Source organism: Ictalurus furcatus, chromosome 10 (genome assembly GCF_023375685.1).
Source record: "Ictalurus furcatus strain D&B chromosome 10, Billie_1.0, whole genome shotgun sequence".
Lineage (NCBI taxonomy): Eukaryota > Metazoa > Chordata > Actinopteri > Siluriformes > Ictaluridae > Ictalurus > Ictalurus furcatus.
In genome coordinates this window covers 30,305,873-30,329,229 of record NC_071264.1, presented here as the reverse complement: position 1 = coordinate 30,329,229, position 23,357 = coordinate 30,305,873, and the positions used below count along the sequence as shown (strand labels likewise).

Below are 23,357 nucleotides of genomic sequence, written 5' to 3'. Positions count from 1 at the left end.
AAAAGCACAGGGAGGTGGGTGGAGGTGGAGGTGGAGGTGGGGGGAGAGGGGACACACACACACACACACACACACACAATACACACAGGTTGAGACAATGAACGGCTGAGGCAAGTGCCAACACAGTTCCTGTGGGCTTGCCTGCACCCAGCCTCGGCACCCAGCCCAAACATCTGCTCTCACAAAAGAGTCAGCTGGCTACAGACACGTGGGATTTACTCGAGAATGTCTTTCAATTTCAACCCTTCTCTTTCTTTTTTCTTTTTTTTTTCCCCCCCTTTTTCATCTCTCTCTCTCTGTTTCTCAACTTTGTGTTTATAATGCTTTTTGTTCAGTTATCTTTAGAATATCTGGGATGTTTTGTTGCTTCTTGTTTACAGATCATGTCTACTCAAGCACTTGATATGACTTTAGGCATGTTTCTCTATTGTTCTCCATGTCACGGTGTGTTTTTATTAGCACGAGTTCTGGTACGGTGGGAAAGACACTCTCGCACAAAGGTAAATGCAAAGCAGAACAATAACAATCATTTTTGAAAAAAACACACACATACCTCTGTCAAGGGTATAGGTGTCTAAACCTGATCTGGATATTCGTGGATTTAAAATAAAGTGAGCGTTGATTGTGCGTGATGTGTTTTATTTTGTGGCTGGTGTACAATAACCCCGTTCTCAGGCTTAGTCCAGTACAGCAGCAGACACGATGAAGTCTGCTGGAGATTTGACTGAAGCGTGCCTATAGAAGGAAATTGGCTCTGGTTCAGACCCCACTTCTGCCTGTCACTTCTTCTCACTAACATATGGTGCCATTAGAGCCACAGGCATGGGGGTAAATGTATATACACTCACCCTCACTCACTCACTCGCTTTTCAATCTTGTCCAGCGCAGCACATTGTGATACAGCCAGGAAATTCAATCCCGGCCTGTGGTCGAGCAGAATAAAGCGTGCAATTGAAGTGATTTCAAATAGTGCCATTAGAGGGGTAGAGTGGGCGTCATTACTGTCTGAGCTAGTGCTAGCTCACTTTCACTCTAGCCCTTCTTTTCTCTCCTTCATTTTCCCCCGGGTGGATGTCAAGGGCCTTGGATGTCATGTGAGTCCCTGGCAGTTCGGGTGCCAGCTAAAGATGTGGAGCCAGAGTTGGATGCTGAGAGATGCAGGGATTTTTGTGGGTGGCACTTGGACACTCCAGTCACCTTGGCAAGCTGCCAGAATGTTGTCTGTCTGTCTGTCTGTCTGTCTGGGAAAGGGAATCTGGTTTTTATATACCACTACCCTCTTGTCTCCAAGGCATTTCCGTCACTCTCAGGCTACCACCTGGCCATCGGGGTGCCAACATAGGCTCCAGCAGAGGGCACCTTACTAGGAGATTATTATGTCACCCTGTGGGCTTAAACGGACACCTCTACCCCCTGCAGTTCTCAAGGACTGGAAAGGTTCAGTACCAGAGTGCTGCCCTAACAGCATAACAACAAGGCGAGTAGGTCTAATGACATTATGGGGAAAGCATGACAGTTAGAGGACTTACATTTCACATCCCAACCAGTGCACCCTTGTAATTTCCCTTTGATAACATCAAATCTAGTTTCCTTCAAATCCATCAAGCATAAAAGGAAAAACTTATCCTGATCAAATCACAATACTCCACTGTCTTCCTTTGTAGAGGAGACGGTAAAAAAGCTCGAATAATGCTCTCATAAAGGCATTGCTAAAGAGCCGTGTTGTAGATTTTGTTTCAGTCAGGTATCACACCACAAATTCCAAGTCCAATTTGGGCTGCCAGCTTGGCACAGGGCCTTGGTAAAGTGGATTACTCCAAGAGACAAGCAAGGCACCACTGCTATGGCCTCTAGGAGGAGAAAGAGCTGCTGTGTTCATGAAAAAACAACAACAACAACAACAAAAAAAAACGAGTGTATGGAACAGAGCTTCTTCATTTTCCCTCCTCCTGACACCAAGGACCGAGCAGGAGGAGTAGTCCTTCTGAACCACAGCTCTCTCACAGAGGTTTTGGTTGTGCTGAAAGGGGTTTACTGTATGAAAAGCTCACTTACGCTTGTTTGCTCAGGCCAGGTTTGAAGGTTGCTGCATTTATGTCAAAACAAGGGATGCATGAATAGCAGGTTTTTCAGGTCAAGTATGAATACATGTTTTTTTTTGATACTTGTTGAAGCTAAATTTTCCAGTGTGTGATGCTTGATCGCCATTATTAAACACGAACTCCATCCAGATCGCTGTCGTTCCAGGTCATCTGTTCACTGTGGTGACAAATGCACACTAGACTTACCTCAAACAGGATCATTTAATATTGGATATCAGTATCATGGCATTTTTATGATTCCAACTATGTGTAAATGAGCATGGTATGATACTGATACCAGTACTGGTATCCATGCATCCCTGATTAAAACCAATACATGGAGAATCAATTAAGACAAGTTACGAGCTTGAATTTCTAATGCTATGACCCTCTTGGTAGCCATGTCCCTCCTGCTCGCTGGGTCTCTCTCTCTCTCAGCCATTGTACCCTCGACACCGAGGACTTCATGAGGAAAATCTGCATCTCAGATAGTCGTATTGGTTCTGTCTTTATGTCCACACGCAGCAGTGTCTCCCCTGTCCTCCACTCATCTCCATGGGTAAAGGATGAGTAAAAATGCCCGGGACATTAGGCACAGTGTGAAAGAAAGTGAAGCACTGGCGCTTCACAGCTGGGTTGGAAGTCATCAGCATGTCATCAGCGCTGGACCTTCACTGAGACCTCAATGCTGGGCTGAATGCTCCTCACATGGGGTGCCAGAAACATCAGCGGGAGCTTTGCATCAGCCTCGTACGATCACGTTATCACGTCGCGAGCCACGCTGGCCGTCAACGATGCGGCTCGTTTTCTAGACTTTTCTGCTCTGTGCTGCTTTATAAACTTATGAATAATGCAGGTGCTCCATGCACACAAAAGATTTCATTATAGCTTCTGTTATTTGTAGTGGATAAAAAAAAAATACTTGCAGTGTCATACATATTAAAAAATCAAACGGGGGAAAAGAATCCCCTCAGGCTCTTTGTTCAGCCTGTCATGCCTCGTTAGTTTCAAAATAGCTGACTTCCTTTTTCATCGCTCACCTTTATAGTTCATTTATCAGATGCGTTACCACACCTTATAATATTCCGCCTTTCACCTGCTGTCTTCCAGTCCTTTTATCCCAACTCTGATCTTTACTGTCATTTTTTTTTTTCCTTTTGATGTGATGCTTACAACAAATGTGTTTTTCATAACATCTAAAACAGGCCACGTTAGACATAGCCTTCTCATGGCCTTCTAACCTGCACTGACACAAATTTCTATTTCCTGAATCTTCTCTCACTTTTTCCCTATCTTTTTTTTTTTTTTTTATCTGTCCTTCATTTCCATTTCCGTGGTATTTCCCCAGGTCCACAGATATATCTATAGACAGATCAGCAAGGAAGAAATAAAGGGAAAATCCTCGCCTCAGCATTTCACTCGTCTCACTGGCCTAATAGTCAATAGTCAACAGAAGAAAGGAAAGAGAGAGAGAGAGAGAGAGAGAGAGAGAGAGAGAGAGAAAGAGAAAGAGAGAGCTTTTTTTTAATTACACAAAGCAAAAATACACAAAGTGATCGAGAACAATGAGGGATTGGGTGACGGGTTAGCGGCCTGGCAAAGAGTCAGCGTGCATGTTGTAGCAATTTCCTGCAAATTTGTTTTCAGATTTGGAATGCTTGCGTGAGGAGCAATTCTCTTTTTCACAAAAGGTGAAGGAGAACATGCCAGGACAGGTAGGAGATGCAAAGCTCCCAGAGGCGGTCCACCCTGCAGGGGAAACAGTACACTTGAGTGCAGGTTACCATTCTCTATGCACTACACTAAATCAATGACGGAGCATTCTTCGGGGCTCACAAAACGTTTGGCCCATGCAACGTAGGAGAGGAGAAGAATATGAGGAACTTCTCCAGTGCGCCTTCTAATAACAATTAAGTTCAACGGTTTACATCGAGGCTGAATCTACATTCAACCATGGACAGTTTAAGATGCTGTTAATAGGGACAGAAGATTCCTGGACGGTGAAATGGAGACACTTTCATGCTGATGTACTGATTACATTCCAGCCCGCATAGATCCTATATGCATTATTCTCCAGGCCTACATCCCTATTCTGGTATTCTGTGGTGTTGATGAACATCTGAAAGTTCCAGAAAGGTGAATCGGTCCTTCCATGGACATGACTCGGTTTTTTTCGGTCGATATACTCCCTTTCTTTGGATGGCCTCAGAAGAATTTTGGCCTCAATACAACCAGCACCTTCTATCACTAAACCGTAAACACCATCCTAACGGGCTGCATCACTGTCTGGCGTGGCAGATGCTCTCGTTGCAGCCGCAAGACTCTCCAGAGAGTGGTGAGAACAGCGATGAACATCACAGGCTACAAACTCACAGCCTTAAAGGACATCTACAGGTTGTGATGTCCAAGCAAGGCTTACCAAATTACAACAGACTGCAGGCTCATTTCCCCGGCTGCCATCTGGCAGGTGACCGTGGAGCATCCGTTACTACCAAGCAGGGCATTTTTTACCTTTAGTAAATTATTATTCTTTCTTTTTTCCTTAAGAATTAGTGTGACACAAACACTTTAGTTCGTCGGTCCCTTTCCATCTACGCGTGGGGTAAAGGCAGGCCAATATATTGTAGAAAGCAACAGATCAGTGATTGTATAGATATAAAGTGACCTGTGTGGTACGTGGACCTGATCAAATGGCTCGGTAGTGAAGGAAAGTCAAGGAAAGATATTCAGACTTGTTAACCTTGAAAAAAGAATGATGCATATTCCCACTGAAGGAACTAACGTCCTTTATAGAAACCGTGAAATATTTCCACACGGCAGACATTTTCCCTGTTAATCTGATAACAAAACATTTTTTTTGGGGGGGGGGGGGGCGTAAATCTTCACTGGCGTCCCAAATGAATACAGTTACCTGACGGTAACGATATACCTGTCCTATCTTAGCTAACTTGATACAAAGATAGATTTTATTTGACATTTAATTAACTCAGAACCCTCTCCGTTTATCTTGACAGAAAGGTCAAAACACTTTTGCACACAATTCTGTGCAGTCACAGTTGCACAGAGAAACACAATAAAGAGACAGATCAAGAGAGGGAGCTCCTACCTGGCTTGTAGGACATGCCTGGGGGGAAAAGGAAGCCCTGCTGGGCGGCGGCGGCGGCAGCCAGAGTGCGCTGGTCATGTGGAAAAATGGGGATCATGAGAGGAGGCATGTGACCCTGGACCTGCTGAACACAGAGAGAAAAGAGATCACACAAGGGCCTAACGCCGTTTGACAGCCGACATAACCCCCTGCCTTGTTCACAATACTTGCATCTAATACCCACCACTCACATGTAAGGACTCGGACATGGACACACACACACACACACACACACACAAACACACGAGAAAGCGGTTAAACAGCACTGGCTTCACATCTTCCCTTTAATCTAATAAAGTGGAAAAGGCCAGATTCATTGTGAAATTGACCTTTATTTGTTTTTACCTACAGAGACAGTGTCGTATTTTTTATTTTTTCCTTTTATAGACCAGACTTTACTCGTAAAGTGTTAAGGTTGAAGCGTGGGAATCTTAGCGCACCTTGCGGGGGGTAGGAATGACAAACTGTCATGACTGCAACTTCCTAAAGCAAAACAGTCTTTGCAGACCCATAATTGAGATTCTCTTCGGCTAAAGCGCGCCCTCAGGACGGGATCGTTCACGTATGGAGGACAGAGGACAAGATCCTGGCCGATATATCAGGCTCATTGTATAAAACTGAAAGATCGTATACATAGACAATAAAAGTGCAGGCATTCCCATAAATTCCTCCCAAAAACAAACAAGCAAAAAAAAAAAAAAGAAGCCTCTTTTTTTTTAGCCCTGAAGCTGAAAAGCATGGACGCTCCTGTCCTGTTCGAGGTATTTCATTTGTAATGTGACTCAACACTGGCCCATTAACCATCAAGATGTCTTCTCTGTTCTGTTATTAACCTTCAACATCTTTATCCTTGACTTTCTGCTAACCTGCCATCACACGCTACATCAGGACACATTGAGATCGTTGTGGGATCACTGTGTGCGTGCGTGTGTGTGTGTGTGTGTGTGTGTGTATTAATATTCCATGTGGGACAAAGAATGAGAGGAAAAACAGACCCAGGCGAAGCGAGACAAAGAGAAAGAAAGCTGGTATGTTTTGGGAACAAGCCACAGCAGCTTAGAAACCCATATGTTTGTAGAGCATTGGCTGGGCCCAATCTAGCTGTCATCCCCTGCTTCCTGAATATGCATGATAAGCTGCAGTCCTGCTACCGTGGGCCTGCGAGACTTAACGCCCAGCCGGGCAGGCCCACCTTGGGGGGATCCGACTGGAGAACGGGGTTAATAAAGGTCGGCCCCACCAAAATAAACACGTTACGAAGCGTTTCGCCGTTCAAGCCTCTTTAAAATCAACTCGCAATAAAAACTGGTCTGGGTGCAATTACTGCCGCAGCATTGGGGCATGAAATCAACCTGCTCCGTGCCACCACCACGATTTTATTTTTCTCCTATCCATTCTCGCTGAGGTCTGCGTGTGATCACCACTTTTATTTATTTTTTTCAACTATTGCCTTCCCCAAGCCTCTAATGCTAAAGCTTGGTTTCGCAACGCGTTCCCCTTTCCCCATTCCCCATACTCCCTTGGCGCTTAAACAAGTGTTTAAACCCATGATATTGATCTCAGAGAAAGAAATTTCTACTAAGCAAAATAAATAAATAAATAAATAAATAAATAAATTGCACTTTTCTGTTTGACTTTAAACTCCGGACCTGCAGATTTATCATTGTGCTGGTGTTAGACACCTGTTGGTAAAACTGGTTTTCTGGTTCATCAGGTGTAAAAAATGACTTTTTTTTTCTTTATTAAAAAAAAAAAAAAAAAAAAAAAAATGTGCTGAATGAGAAAGAAAAAGGAAACGGGTCCGTGTAAATGACCTCACGAGTCAGTGTTAATAACCATAATAACTTTTCCCACAGATGCTCAGAATATGTGCAAAATGTTTCGTTCTTCGCGATATGAAGTGCGTCTTAAATCCCATCCTGCAGTCTCCTGTCGAAGGTTATTAAGGCTGACGGCACACATAATCACCTCCGTCTTTATTCCTATTGGTGTCGAAAAAAAGAGAAAAAAAAAGAATTCGACATCTGCTCTTAAAGTGGAACCAACACGCAACTATTCTCCGACATGTCATCTCACGTCCAGCGACCGAAAACCTCGACTCGGCAGTACAGAAACACCTGATCCTGAAAACGACAATATAACGAAATCTACGGGACGTTCTTCCGTTCTAAAAAATACACCGCGTGATCGGAAAAGGATAAAAAGGAGCGACAGCAGGGGAAACATAAACGGGTAAAAAAAAGAAAAAAAAGAAAGAAAAGAAAGGATAAACTACCCTCCATTTGATCGCTTGTGATTTGCAGTAATGAGGTCTTTACATTAAACTTTAATTTACACACGGCACATCAGTGAGTGGCAAATCAAATCAGGGGCTTCAAAATAACGGGCTATTAGAGGAGGTTAGCTTTGAGGGTTGTCAATTAATGAATGCCGGGCGAGCTGAGCAGACAATGCCAGTATAGATTTAAAGATTATCGTTGGCAATTTGCTTTGACTGCTGATAGACAGAGAATGGAATTAAGTGCCTGCACTCAGACAGGCGGATTTTGATAAATTGCATATCGTACCGCATTTAGAGGGTTGATTATTATATCTTGGTGAATCTGTCTCTTGCTCTTTGTGTGTGATTTATCTCTCCTGCTGACTGCTTCCTGTCTTCCATCTCTCAATAAAACAGCCACCTCGTGGTGGACCGTCGAGGATACTCGACTGGAGTCACTATCCGATTGTTGATCTGCAGAAGCGAGCAGATGTGAGAGACGAGCAAGACGTGCTCCCGTCATAACCCCGCTCCTGCTCGGCTTTTGTTTTCCAGCCCGTCCCGAGCGCCGGGTTCTGCTCTTTCCTGCCATCTGCCCCCAAAGCTTCATTAAAGATACATGAAGGAGCCCTTGCTGCGACTTATGAGGAACAGGTGCTATTGTTTGTCCCTGAAGAGGATGTAACTCGCACTAGTTGGGGGAAGAACATCTGTGGCAATCGTTGGGAGATTCGAGACCGGGGTGTGTGGACCGTCTACACACGGACGGGAAGAAATGAGAGATAGAATAAAAGCCTTATCTTACGCTACGGTATGAATGTAGAAGGTGCGTGTCAAAAGTACCAGGTTTGTACAGAGGTATTTCTTGTTGTTTTTAAACAAGAAACCACAAAAATAGCGTAAAATTAATATAAACCTGGGATTTGTAGATGTACTATTATCGGAGCACCTCCTGACCAATCAGAATCCAGAATTCAACAGTGCTGTGCAGACATAGCTAGTTATTAACATAGTTACCGTGCTGTAAAAAAAAAAAAAAAAAACAACAATAAGAAACACTGTGAACTTGTCTTCACGTTCCATCACATAGGTTGAACGACCCCAAAAAAAAAAAAGAAAAGAAAAGAACCTGGCATGTGGGTTGGAGGAAAAAAAGCTTTGAGTAAATAGGAAGGTATGGATTAATCAATGTTGTTAGTGGAACTGTTGACATCAGCACTTAGATTCAGTAATGGTTTACAACAGAGGCTAATCCTAAGGTCAGGGAACACGGGTCAAGCCTGTGACACTGTCAAGGTAGCGTGCGCGTATGGAAGATATATGCTACTCTGCGTATGTGTATAGATATACAATCCCCAGGATGTTTACGCAGCGTATTTTCCGGACGTACTGTACGCAAGTCTGTATTTCCATATGTTTGGGAGCTCTATGAGGACGTGTCTAAGCCGTGATTACGCTCCGTCAGCACCCACGCTCAAGCTGGACCCAGGAGACACCCTTCTTCAGCGACAGGCCGAGGCTTTGGTGGCGGCGGCGGTGAGCGGGACGAGTTGTTTTAACACGTCCAAAATGCCTTTCAAATTTGACGAGATAAGATAAAGGGTGGGGAGTAGAACCTTTTCCCCGTCGATCCCTCCCCGCCTCCGTCACTTTCCCTTATGAGTTGTTAAAAAAAACGGCACGCACGCACTCACATGTACGCACTCGACGCCACGTGTGAAACTTCTGAAAAAAGAGCCACCGACAAGCGAGGCGAGTCCGAGACGTGACGTGCAACTGCGCTAATTCTTGTGAGGGAAAAAAGAGAAAGCTGGACTGAAGAATTTTAGCAGAAAAGAACAGGTTTTCCAGTGCTACTGTAAGCACAGACACTTTACACGTTTTTCCCCCGAGGGGCTCGGAGCTGCCCGAGCCTGAACGGATGAAATGAAAATCACCCTAAGGGATCCATTTTGAAAAGCCAAATGGATTCCAGTGGAGTTGGCAACCTGAGCTCGAAGCATGTGGCGAACGCCAGCGGCGTGAACACGGCCGCCGCTACCGTAGAAGCGAGCTCAGCAAGAACTTTCTGGAAGCTCACCAGGAAAGAGAGAGAGAAAATCAATTCATAAAACAATCCCAGAGATCCCGGAGCACATATTAGCCTCACATCGCAGGTCATTTATCAGTTCAAGTCATACTTCAACGTTTTATTATGTACCACATCTGTAGTGTGTGTGTGTGTGTGTGTGTGTGTGTGTGTGTGATTACCACAGACGATAATTTCAACCAGAACACTCCAAACTCACATAGCATGGAAGTCGAAGGGCAGATTTTGAAGTCTGTCTATTAACGTTTATGCCGAACACATGTATTTGTAGAAGTCTTTCAGGAATTAAGATATATTTCTGTAGAAACAGTGCTTTCAGAGGGGGAACTACTTTTTTCGGAGGAAGAATGTAGTTCCCGGTGGAATACCCCAAATGAAAACCTTCAGGAAAGTATAAAGCAACCGGAACTTCTTTGGAAAGTTGGAAAGTTAAGCTAAAATTCCATACGCACAGCTCTCTCTCATTTCTGTCCGTGGACACCTTTACTCCTCATGCAGAATGAATGAACGCGAAATTTGTGTTTCATAATCACGTCATTTAAACTGTGACTGATTTCAACACTGTCCCTTAGACGTCTGTGAGTAAGTGAATTTGGAGTTTGTTGTTTATTTTTACGTTCACTTGTCTGTATTCATACACAGGTATAAATATATTGTGATGCACACACACACACACACACACACACACACACACAGAGAGAGAGCTGTTATCAGTGTGGCAGGTATTCTGTGGGGCTGCTGACTGCTGTTTCAGTCCCCGATGGCAATCAGGGCGTGTGGATCGATACGGCTGAGTGGGACTTTGATCCCTCTGCGCAGGGCCAGAATTAAGCCCGGTTTTCCGCCTCCTTGCCGCCAACTTGTCGCATTGTTCTCTCCTGCGATACAGGAGACACCCCCCCCCCTTCCCGATCCATGGACACAGCTCTGGGTCAACAACAAAGCAGCTTTGTGTGGCACAAACACAAACCCTTTCCTCAAGCCTCAAGCCCACCGGCATCTTTAAGACTTTATCGACTTCTGAAGTATTTTTGGACTGACAGGTAAAAGATTAACATCTACGGGGGTTGAGCATGCTCACGATCCCAATCCGGCTCGGGCTACGTTTACACAGAAGAGACAGGCAAACAGTGAGTGTGTGTGTGTGTGTGTGTGTGTGTGTGTGTGGCACCACTAGCTGGTGCACAAAAGCTTGGACTGACAGCGACTAATGTGTCATGTGTCCCATGGTCAGTGTGTGTGTGTGTGTGTGTGTGTGTGTGTGTGTGTGTAAAACACGGGGGCTAGGTGCACAGAAACCAGACACCGCCCTGCTCTCGGCCAGACTCAAGGAATAACCAATAGACGACTTCTTGTTCCACTAATTCCTTACACAGTAAAACAAGCCCTCTTGGAAAAGTGCCATTCCAATATATCTATATTAAGTCCAGGGGCTGTTAAAAAGCAGGACGGCCCCCGTTCCCCTTCCTCGGACTCGACTTTCTCTCTCTAAACAAGAGCTGAGAACAACCATAACAAGTCCTAGGACCAAAGCAAATAGGTTTTATTTTCTTAATCGTGATTCAGGAATCCTTCCGAAGGAAGAAAATGAAGTGGTGCTTCTTTCAGAGGGTTAAAAAAAAAAACCGACTACATGAGTAAACGAGTAAATGAGGACAATCCAAGTACAAAGAACATGGAGGAGAAGTTAAATGTGATCTCTGTGTCTCTCTATGTGTGTTTTGAAATGTATACTTAAGGCGATTTCTTGTATCAGTCCTCCAAGAAGATGAAATGTCATTTATCTTTGTAAATATTTAAGCCAATTAGGTTTGTATTGCATATAAAATATCAAAGATGAGCCTAAGGCTCCGTCCTCGAACAGCTTCGTGCCCAGGAAACACGCACCAACACACCCTGCTTTCTTCATGTATCCTCGTGCTACGGTATCTGCGACCCCCTCCTGTACTATTTCACGGATTCACTTTCCCTCTCTACATTCCTCCCTTTAACCGCTGGTCACTGTGCCATCTTTGGCAGGATTTGTTTTCTTTTTTTTTATTATTATTATCCAGATTTGGAAACAAAGACGGCAGCGTTCTGATAACGCGCGCTCATGAAATTACGGCGGAGATACCCGTGAGGATTCGTTCAAACGGCATGGGTAATGAGGGCAGAACAGAATGAAAATAAATAAATAAATCCGCATGCGAGTCTGGGGTCGGCGTCATAATCCCTGTAAAAAAAAAAAAAGAATCTTTTTATCCATCCCAAATCCATGGACATGGATAGTATGAGAATAAAATATGATCTTGATCACACATGTAGAGACTATCTGAGACGTGGTTATCAAAATGAATTAAATAATAATAATAATAATAAAAAAAAGTAAGAATTGTTGTGTAAAAGCTAAGGAGCTTGCTTTATAGCTAATGAGACTTTATCTAGAATTTGATGAGTGTTGATAAAAACGTATTTCACCGAAGGAGTAAACATTTCGGGGGGAACGTAAGCCCAGCTTTAATTCACGTTATAAACACAGTGCTGTTGAATTCTGGATTCTGATTGGTCAGAAGGTGTGGCTTTTTCTGGTCTATATTAATGTTAGCATTTCTACAGTAACAGCTCATTCACAGCACGGTGGACGCTCCACTAATAGAAACGTAAGGAGACATTTATTTAACTTTTACGGAAGGAGTCTCCAGTGTCAGCGCTTTGCAACAGTCAGAGGTATAGGCGTAACTGTTCTCTGACATCTTCGGGACAGCATCTTGTGATTATTATTATCACTCGTAATTTTACTACAACAGCACAACACTCCGGGGTTTATTCCGTACTTATCATATGTTTGAATTTGTTTTTGTTTTTTTTGCTGTAATAACGACGTAAATGTCCTTTAAAACACGCCCGAGCCACAGGAGTCATTCGCAATCATTGTGAAAACAATCCTCTCGCTTTCTGGCCATCTGTTCTTCAGATCTCGATTCGCAAAACACACGTATCGGCTCGTCCGGGCGTCCTCCAAGCTTTCAGGAGCCTAATGAAGAAACGTTCTTGCGTTCTAAGGCAGGAGCGAGGGGGGAAGACGTGGAATCAGGCCACACAATAATCTAATAAAGGAGCCGCACAGAGAGCGGGGAGAAGCGCTTCCTCTTTCTTCCTCTTCTTCCTGTGGTCCAGGGGGGTAGAGACTGAGCCAGTGTCCTCACAATTGCCTCCGAGCAGCTGGGGCCGGCACAAGAACAACAGAGGCCGTTCTGTTGTCCAGCAGAAAGCTGAGATTGTTGCGCTCAAGACTTTATTGCACGCACATGAGCGCAGCCGGGACCCGAAAACGCACTCGAATGTCATGTGCACACCAAGTGACGGGGTCGGAATAATTATGATTTTTTTTTTTCAAAAAAAAAAAAAGAAAAAAGGAGAGTAGGGAAGGGGGGGGGGAAAAAGACAACAATTCATCGTCTATGAAAAACGGACGAAGGACAAAACGGGCCATTCATTGTGTTCGGCGAGGGAATGCTAGGACTCTCGTCTGCCCCGTCCGAAAAACAAAGCAGCCCTTTTTTTGTGCCGTGAGGCACAGGGGCTGAATGCTTTGCTTTGCCACCCTAGCCCTAAGAAAACACGGGCCCCCTTTCTAAACTGCCGGCTGGACACACACAGTAGAGACTATTAATGCCTCCCCCACCCCCCCACCCCTCTTATTTTTCCAGATCTGTGTGTGTGTTTGAGTGTGTGCGCCCGCTACGGAGGCTGAAGGGCCGTGTTAAAAAGCCAACGCAAAGACAAAACAGTTTGCTCAACATTAACTGAGAAAACACAGCGAGGGAAACCGAGTCCACTCGACACTACAGGATCTGTTCGCTGCCAGATATTTACCAAGCGCTCACTAGCGCTTCAAAAAAAAACCCAAAAAAACGGACTCGACAGGTGGTCTCGAGCCCCAAACAGTCGCTGCTTTATACCACTTACAGACCTGACCTACAGCTTTATCAGCCACGCACTCGAGACGTCTTCGCGTGACGCGCGATTGAGACGATTTCTTTTGTTCGTTCAGAGCTCGCGCAACGCCGAGGCATATGTTATCAGAAAAACTCCGAAAATCCTTCACGTGACTTATTCCAGCTGCACCCAGGTGTGACTTCGCACGTCGGAACTGTTCATGTGACAGCCTCGACAGAGTGCCGAGCACCTTCATTAGCACGGCTTAGCTGCCAAGGTGTCGGGACACAATGCTCCGCTGTTAATTACCAGAAATCCTGCAGAGGACGGACTTACATCTGTTTACTAATGTGCACGGCGGTGTCATGAAGCACAGATACTGTTCCCACCCCCTAACCATCATTCTTTTCCTACAACAGCAAGTCCCTGTGTGTTTTATTCCTCTTATACCACAGTTATTTTCCAACCATGGCACTTAAAAAAAAAAAAATGAACGAATTAACGAGCAACACATAGTTACATTTAATATTATGGTACTTTTGTGAAACGCGGTACACCACAGCACTGTTGAATTCTGCCATCTGATTGGTCAAAAGGTGTCGAGTAATTCTCTGTAACAGCAGTGCGGTTTATATTAATGCGCTTGGTCTAACACGTCATCGTTTCTACTCAGCTCGTTCACGAGGCGGACGTTCCACGAGGAATAAACACGACTAGAATCGCAAGGAATGGCTGATCTGAGAGGAGGCATTTATAGAAGGAGTCTCCAGTGTCAGCACTTTGTAACAGTCAGAGGTAAAAGCTGTAACTATATCTGCTGTAGCGTAAGTGAGAACAGGAACGAACATGTTAAATATAACCATAAACGGATAAAAAAAGAGGGCAGTGGACTCCTGATCGGAAGGTCGTGAGTGCAAATCCCAGCACTGTCAAGCTGCCACTGTTGGGCCCTTAAGCGAGGCCCTTAACCCGCAACTGCTCAGATGTATAAAATGAGATAAGAAATGTAAGTCGCTCTGGATAAGGGCGTCTACTAGATGCCGTAATTATAAATATCCTGGTAAAGTGCTGCGGTGCGAGAGGAACAAAACACTCAGGAGACGTGCTTGGAGCGGTAACAGTAACTCTCTCTAGTTCTTCTCGAATGCTAGGTCGGTATTTATACTCCTGACTTTAGAACTTGTTTAAACGACATTAACCGTTCCGCTTCCATCCACTTAGCTTAATTTCAGAACCATCACGGCTCTTTGCTGAGGTTGTAGCTTATTAGGCCCATTTTTGTGCGTCATTAAGTTTTAACACGGGGGCTCTGCGAAAGCTTTATTGTTCCAATTGCACATGACTTTATTTAACGTCAGCGTTTATTCTGCTTCCTGACAAGAAGTCACATTTCATAACTAATTAAATTGATCCTCAACTCAATCCACCCCCTCCCCCCGCCACACACACACACACACACACACACACACACACAACCTCTCCAACCGAGCAAGCTAAATGGAATTATTTGTATCCAAGTGTCAATATATTAAATCAAAGGGGGCTAATGAGTCGGGTCACCGCTTTCTTTTATCTCTGCTCTCGCGTGCTGGGATCTTCATCAGCTAAAGCCTCTCACTAAATGGAGGATGAGGCTGGTTCAGGCTCCATCGCACTGGGCTCGAGCCAAGTGCATTTGATGAGACTGTTATGGCTCTAATCCTGCTAGGAGAAAAGCTAGCATAGTGCACTTTGTTAAAAAAAAAAAAAGAAAAAAGAAAGAAAAAAGAACGCAGGGCAAAAAGCGTTCTCGTTCCCTCTCGCACACATTCCCACACTCGTTTCCTTCCTTATTACACTCTATTTGCCTGATAGACAATGCTAATTGGCAACACATTCTTTTTTCAGAGCGGCTTGTTTTCGGCATTGTCGGCGTATGAATAGGGACTTTAGCATAAGAGATCACAAGAGCGCTGGGAGACAACAGAACACATCTAGCAAGAGGCAAATTAGGAGTGTTATCTCTGTTCAATTAGCCACCCCTATATTTATCTAGAAAAAAAAAACACACACACCAAAAAAAAAAAAAAAAAGAACATGGAATAATTCAACACTAGTCTATACAGTGCTGGGCGAAAGAATGTGAACGAGCGTAATGAAATACCGCTGTTCAATCGCTGTTCACTGAATTAAAAAGTCAAACCAAATTGCTCAGGGCTAAAGACAAAGCTGCGCTAATTAGCTTCATCGAGAGCGGCTGAATAATAGGAGAGCAATATGATTGTTAAGTGAAGCGATCCACAGCTAAATATATAAATAAATAATGATGCATTGCTAGGGGGGAAAAAAGCCATGCTTTCTGCAGCGTTTTCTACGTTTCCTAGCACCTTCGGCCAGGCCGAGCGTGAAAACAAGGAGCTAATTTAGCAGCTCGGAGAAGCCAGCTCGTACAAATGGCGTTCACCTGAACAATGCGTGATTGTGCGACCTCGTCAGGAGCCTCGCTTCACGCCAGGACAGAAAGGGTGAAAAGAAAAGCTGCACTATCCTTTTCTCTCAGGAAAAGATACACGTATGAGGGCCACAAAGGCCTGGGTGTTTAATTAGGCGGCTCTTTGGGGCTGCGGTGGAGGACAGGGTTTCTCTTTATTAAACTCCCTCTGTGAATTCTGTCACTGGGCCGTAACACTGTGTGTGTGTGTGTGTGTGTGTGTGTGTGTGTGCGCGAGAAGGAGAGAGGGAGTGGAACGCTCGCCGAGAACACACTCCTGTTATTCCGATATTCCTCAATCGTAAGACTTCAAACCAAAAACCCCCTTTCCATCTCTCTCCTACTGAAATTTACTGCTAACGATTCCTATATAAAGAACTACGGACGCGTTCATAACGAATTCGTAACGCACGACACGACAGGTCTCGGTGTGTTTATAACCAAGACATACTACAGAGTGTCTCTGACACGTTCACCACTTATAATAACCGCATCGAGGACGATAAAACGACGATAAAACGCAGAGTAACGAACGGCTGACTTACGGCAGTTATTAACAGACGCAGAGCAATAAACACTGAATAATAAACGCTGTGTCGTATGCATGATAGAAATTTCCAAATCCAAATCGGATCGAAATGAGATTATTACAACTTCAATCAAACGTAGATCGAACGTTGCGCTAGGTCGGTCGCTGGTGGGCGTGTCCTATCTTTACCGTCTTCACTGACGGACGCGATGGATTAGCACCAGGCTAGTGTTAAAAACCCACGCGTGACTAAATCATACGTGGCATAATTTTATTCGGCTCTGTTTATATCCGCCGTGATATCCTTACTAATGTCAGCGAGTCGATTTTAAACGAAGCTAGCTGCACGACTCGGGTCGTAGCGAAGACGAGCGAGTTACATGTCGGAAAAAAAGATGTCGCGTCTGTACAGCAGTACGTTTTAGGTTTTTATCACGTCGGGTACAATCCCTGGTTGCCGGCGATAGATCGTCAAGAGAGGGCAAGAGATCGTCAACATACTGGATAAGTGCATCGTAGGCAGGCTTTTTTTTCTCGTATAGCTAGCATGTGCCGCGGCGCTGGTGGCTGTCGTGCATTGCTAGCGATGAACTCTTTCTGCCGAGTCTGCTCATTAGCGTGACGGCGTACACTAGACTTATGTCACGGAGTATCACCTGGTATGAGATGCTGGTATGAGGGCTTTGTATCGGAGCAGCAGATAGACACGTGTTGTGTTTCTTGTGTGGATATTTTTTTTGTGTGTTTCTTGTGTGTTGAGAGCAGAAAGCTGTCTCTGATTAACCCTTTAGTCTGACCCCTGCTCCCACTTCCTGTCCCTCTCTCATGACTAAACCATTCTCTCAGGGCAGCCTCCCAGTGGGCCTGGGGAAATGGCACACATATGAGAGAGATCAACCTCACACACACACACACACACACACACACACACACACACAGAGACATATGCCTGTCAGCTCACAGGAACAAAGCCATGTCCTGGAGGCCCTCTAGTCCAACTGGTCCCTCAGTCTGTTAACAATACTTGTACACAGACAGAGATAAATGCACACACACACACACACACACACACACACTCGCACGCACACAGGTCTGCAGAGATTCTCTTTATTTTTATTGCAGTCTGTCTGGCACCGGCGTGGAGGTGGTTAGTTCTGTATAATTAAAACGAATCCTTTATCTGGGGGGCCGCGTGTGTGCAGTTATTATCATTTAACCCTTGGAAGCCCCCTGCTGCTCCCCCACACCATTTAAAACCACATGAGAGGAAAGCTTTTCCCGCTTTGAAGTGAGCACTGACAACAATTTTCGCTGGAACCGCGCACTCGGCACTCGGGCAGCAGGGACAGACTCGAACCCAGACACTGAAGTCAAATCTCAAACCCACCCGGCGTTTCCGTGACCTCATAATCCATCGTTTACGTCTACGTGTGGGGGAAAATCCTATTCATTTACTTCCTTTCATTCCGGACAATGCAGCCGACCGATATCAGATACGATCGTGACGTTTATCGTTAACGTTCGTCCGCTGTTGTATGGATTATTATAACCCGACGACATGTTTAACGGGCTCCTCTCGGACCAGAAGGTTCTCGTGTTTGTCCCACTACGGAAACACGTGATGGTTCTCTGCAGAACCTTTCGCTTGAATATTGTTTCGTTCATGTCGCTATTAACGAACAGCTGCACTAACATCTTGTACCGTTCATCCTAATCACGAATTTTTCATTTTCACTTGTGTATAATCGTGCAGTATAAATCGTTTTATTCTGTGTGTAATGTTTAATCCTTTGTGAAATATAAAGAAAGATTATTATGACCATGAGACAAAGACGTTCCTCTTCAGCAGAACTGCAAGAACGTGACCTGTGTTCTGGAAAGCTTATTTTCTCATTTTATACTAACGGCAGAAATGCTGATGCGCCGTCCATTTCGTTCAACTAAAGGAGATGAAGTGACTTGGACGAGTTGAAGGAAGAGGAGAAGAGTAGGAGAAGAGGAGGAGAAGAGGAGGAAGAGGAGAGGAGTGGGAGAAGAGTGGGAGAAGAGGAGGAAGAGGAGAGGAGTGGGAGAAGAGTGGGAGAAGAGGAGGAAGAGGAGAGGAGTGGGGGAAGAGGAGGAAGAGGAGAGGAGTGGGACAAGAGGAGGAAGAGGAGAGGAGAGGAGGAAGAGGAGAGGAGTGGGGGAAGAGGAGGAAGAGGAGAAGAGTGGGAGAAGAGGAGGAAGAGGAGAGGAGTGGGGGAAGAGGAGGAAGAGGAGAGGAGTGGAGGAAGAGGAGGAAGAGGAGAAGAGTGGGAGAAGAGGAGGAAGAGGAGAAGAGTGGGAGAATAGGAGGAAGAGGAGAGGAGTGGGGGAAGAGGAGGAAGAGGAGAGGAGTGGAGGAAGAGGAGAAGAGTGGGAGAAGAGGAGGAAGAGGAGAAGAGTGGGAGAATAGGAGGAAGAGGAGAGGAGTGGGGGAAGAGGAGGAAGAGGAGAGGAGTGGAGGAAGAGGAGAAGAGTGGGAGAAGAGGAGGAAGAGGAGAAGAGTGGGAGAAGAGGAGGAAGAGGAGAAGAGTGGGAGAAGAGGAGGAAGAGGAGAAGAGTGGAAGAAGAGGAGGAAGAGGAGAAGAGTGGGAGAAGAGGAGGAAGAGGAGAAGAGTGGAGGAAGAGGAGGAAGAGGAGAGGAGTGGAGGAAGAGGAGGAAGAGGAGAAGAGTGGGAGAAGAGGAGGAAGAGGAGAAGAGTGGGAGAAGAGGAGGAAGAGGAGAAGAGTGGGAGAAGAGGAGGAAGAGGAGAAGAGTGGAAGAAGAGGAGGACGTGAAAGGCAACGTGAAGAAGAGTCGAGTGGATGTAAAACACAGGAGCTGAACAAACGGCGTCTCTGTCCACATCTGAGCAAGACATGATCACCTATAACCCTACTCTCTGTGTGTGTGTGTGTGTGTGTGTGTGTGTGTGTGTGTGTGTGAGACAGGTGCTATGATGGTGGGATTCAAGGCTACAGCTCATGAAGATAAGATCCAGAACAACGTCTGGGGTATCCTTCTTCTTCTGTGTTAAGGGTGTGTGATGTGTGAATACATGCATATGAGTTAAGGCTCTCCACCTGTGTGTGTATGTGTGTGTATGTGTGTGTGTACGTATGTGTGTGTGTGTGTGTACATGTGTGTGTGTGTTCTTTGTGCTCGTGTCACCTCACCTCGGATCGCACCGTACCAGCCCCAGCGTGCAGGAATGTATGGCGCTGTGCCAGTCAGAGACTCCAGGCCTGAAGTCTAAATCAACCTGAGACTAACGCAGCTGGGGCGAGTAGTTTCACACACACACACTACACACACACACACACACTACACACACACACTATACATACACTACACACTACAGTAACAGCATGTCCCCGAGTGTTTTATTCCTCTTATGCAGCAGCGCTTTGCCAATAATTACTATTTATTTATTTATTAAAGAACGACACGTCGTAGTCTGACCTCTGTGCCGTAACTATAGAAACGACTGCTGTTATAGAACATTAAATCAACACCGTCTGACCAATCAGATTCCGGAAGTCAACGGTGCTTTGGGAGAAATAATAAAATAAATATAAATCTCTTAAACCAACAGGTTCGGACATAACGAGTCGATCAGGGGAGGATTCCAGAAGCTCATATATACATATATAAATATATATATATGAGAAAAAGGAAACGCTGATGATCGCAGCGTGAGATGTGAGGTTTGTGTTTAATTGCTCTGTTTGTTCGAGTGTGATGTGATGTGAGTGATGTGTGTGAAGTGATGTGAAAGTCATGAGGTTTTCAAGGCGAAATAAATGCAAGGGAGTGAGTTGTGAAAAAGGAAATGTCACGTAGCGATGTAATCCCAACCACAATCCACGCTGTAATCCCAACCCCAACCCACGCTGTAATCCCAACCCCAATCCACGCTGTAATCCCAACCCCAACCCACGCTGTAATCCCAACCCCAACCCACGCTGTAATCCCAACCCCAATCCACGCTGTAATCCCAACCCCAACCCACGCTGTAATCCCAACCCCAATCCACGCTGTAATCCCAACCCCAATCCACGCTGTAATCCCAACCCCAATCCACGCTGTAATTCCAACCACAATCCACGCTGTAATCCCAACCCCAATCCACGCTGTAATCCCAACCCCAATCCACGCTGTAATCCCAACCCCTATCCACGCTGTAATTCCAACCCCAATCCACGCTGTAATCCCAACCCCAATCCACGCTGTAATTCCAACCACAATCCACGCTGTAATCCCAACCCCAATCCACGCTGTAATTCCAACCCCAATCCACGCTGTAATCCCAACCCCAATCCACGCTGTAATCCCAACCCCAATCCACGCTGTAATCCCAACCCCAACCCACGCTGTAATCCCAACCCCAATCCACGCTGTAATCCCAACCCCAATCCACGCTGTAATTCCAACCACAATCCACGCTGTAATCCCAACCCCAATCCACGCTGTAATCCCAACCCTAATCCACGCTGTAATCCCAACCCCAATCCACGCTGTAATCCCAACCACAATCCACGCTGTAATCCCAACCCCAACCCACGCTGTAATTCCAACCCCAATCCACGCTGTAATCCCCACAATCCACGCTGTAATCCCAACCCCAATCCACGCTGTAATTCCAACCACAATCCACGCTGTAATCCCAACCCCAATCCACGCTGTAATCCCAACCACTATCCACGCTGTAATCCCAACCCCAATCCACGCTGTAATTCCAACCACAATCCACGCTGTAATCCCAACCCCAATCCACGCTGTAATTCCAACCCCAATCCACGCTGTAATCCCCACAATCCACGCTGTAATCCCAACCCCAATCCACGCTGTAATTCCAACCACAATCCACGCTGTAATCCCAACCCCAATCCACGCTGTAATTCCAACCACAATCCACGCTGTAATCCCAACCCCAATCCACGCTGTAATCCCAACCCCAATCCACGCTGTAATCCCAACCCCAATCCACGCTGTAATCCCAACCACTATCCACGCTGTAATTCCAACCCCAATCCACGCTGTAATCCCAACCCCAATCCACGCTGTAATCCCAACCCCAATCCACGCTGTAATCCCAACCCCAATCCACGCTGTAATCCCAACCACTATCCACGCTGTAATTCCAACCCCAATCCACGCTGTAATCCCAACCCCAATCCACGCTGTAATCCCAACCACTATCCACGCTGTAATTCCAAGGGACAAGAAAACAGAAGGGGCTTTTTCTTTTAGAAATCTTTTTTTCCTTATTTTCTCTTTCATTCGATTCCTGACAGCTGGATTTTGATTCCCAGATGTGATCAGTGACATCATCAATAATGACTGAAACACAAGGGGGGAAAAGGTCACTCTTTAACTTCAGCCAAAACAGTACTCTCTCTCTCTCTCTCTCTGTTTCTCTCTCTCTCTCTGTCTCCTGCTCTCTCTCTCTCTCTCTCTCTCTCTCTCTCTCTCTCTCTCTCTCTCTCTCTCTCTTGTTTTCAGCACTAATTAACTCAAAGCTGTTGTATGTTAAGGGCACTGGGCATTTTTAAGAGCAGAATCTAATGAAAACAGAGTCCCAGTGAACTGCATTAGTGAGCTTCCTCCTTCTCCTTCTCCTCCTCTTCCTCCTTCTCCTCCTCTTCCTCCTTCTCCTCCTCCTCTTCTTCCTTCTCCTCCTCCTTTCCAAATCATCCTTCTCTTGTCTTTCCCTTCTCGCTATATAAATATTAAACTTAGACACATTTTGATAGTACTTCAAATAAGAAAAAAAATTATAGACGTTGTGACCACTAAAGAGTCGGGGATCTAGAATAAGCTTTTTATCTATCTATCTATCTATCTATCTATCTGTCTATCTATCTATCTATCTGTCTATCTATCTATCTATCTATCTATCTGTCTATCTATCTATCTATCTATCTATCTGTCTGTCTGTCTGTTACATGTTAATAAATCATTGTTATAAGTGATATAATTGTTGTTATTATGACTCGCCAAGATGTCATGATTATGTATGTATGAATTATTCATAACTAATTAAATTGCCAATGGTGAAGAATCATGAATTTATCCACTAATTTATCTTTGTTTCTATGATTCTAATAACTTATAAAGGTGTACTTACTGCATGTTTATTTTATTTCATGTTATGAACAGTACTTATAATACATCATGTTTATTCATATAGGATCGTTACCATAGTGATGAAATATAACATGCTTTCAGGTCATTTCCGTAGTAATGATTATATTGCTTTAGGAACGCAGAAAATACGTCACAGCTCGGTATAGTTACCAGGAATATTCTGGAAATGGAGATGGTTTAATATCATACTTAAGTTTTATGTCATTTAAATGCTGTCAGATTTATTTATTTATTTATTTATTTATTGTCTTTAGTCACGGGTCATAAGGACATGCAGATACACGGAAAAGTGTAATATTGGGTTCTTCACACTTTTCTGATAAATGGTGGTTATATCGCTTGTGATTTTGGACAAGAAGGGACCCGAAATACACACTGTGCGTGTGTGTGTGTGTGTGTGAGAGAGAGAGAGAGAGAGAGAGAGACAGATGTTGGGATTATAGACAGGTGCTCCGTCCCCTCTTGATCAGTTCAGGTCGGTGATAGAGTCCTTTCTCCCAGGAAAGTGCACTTGAAAGAGGTTTTACTGTCTCCCTTTAAATCCCGCCGCTCGACTCCGGGCCACGCAAATCAAACGCGGGTTTCTCTTTTTTCGCACCGACACATCAGAGTAGGAAGCGCGTGGAAAAAAGAAAACAGAGGAAGGAGGTGGGAGTGAGTGAGTGAGTGAGTGAGTGAAGATCTAAAACACTGTACAGTTCTACAAAGGCT

General features: G+C 45.0%; 1 protein-coding gene across 12 annotated transcripts in view; it reads right to left on the bottom strand.

Annotated features, from left to right (window-relative positions):
- The window catches only part of sox6 (SRY-box transcription factor 6), a 194,225-nt gene that overhangs the window by 53,190 nt on the left and 117,678 nt on the right, over positions 1 to 23,357 (bottom strand). For 10 of the 12 annotated variants that reach the window (XM_053634385.1, XM_053634387.1, XM_053634392.1 and 7 more), the window contains one exon: positions 5,188 to 5,311. In XM_053634385.1, coding sequence (XP_053490360.1) covers positions 5,188 to 5,311 — 124 coding nt within the window. The remainder of the gene's footprint in view (positions 1 to 5,187; positions 5,312 to 23,357) is intronic. The other 2 variants (XM_053634383.1, XM_053634390.1) reach the window with 1 other exon arrangement.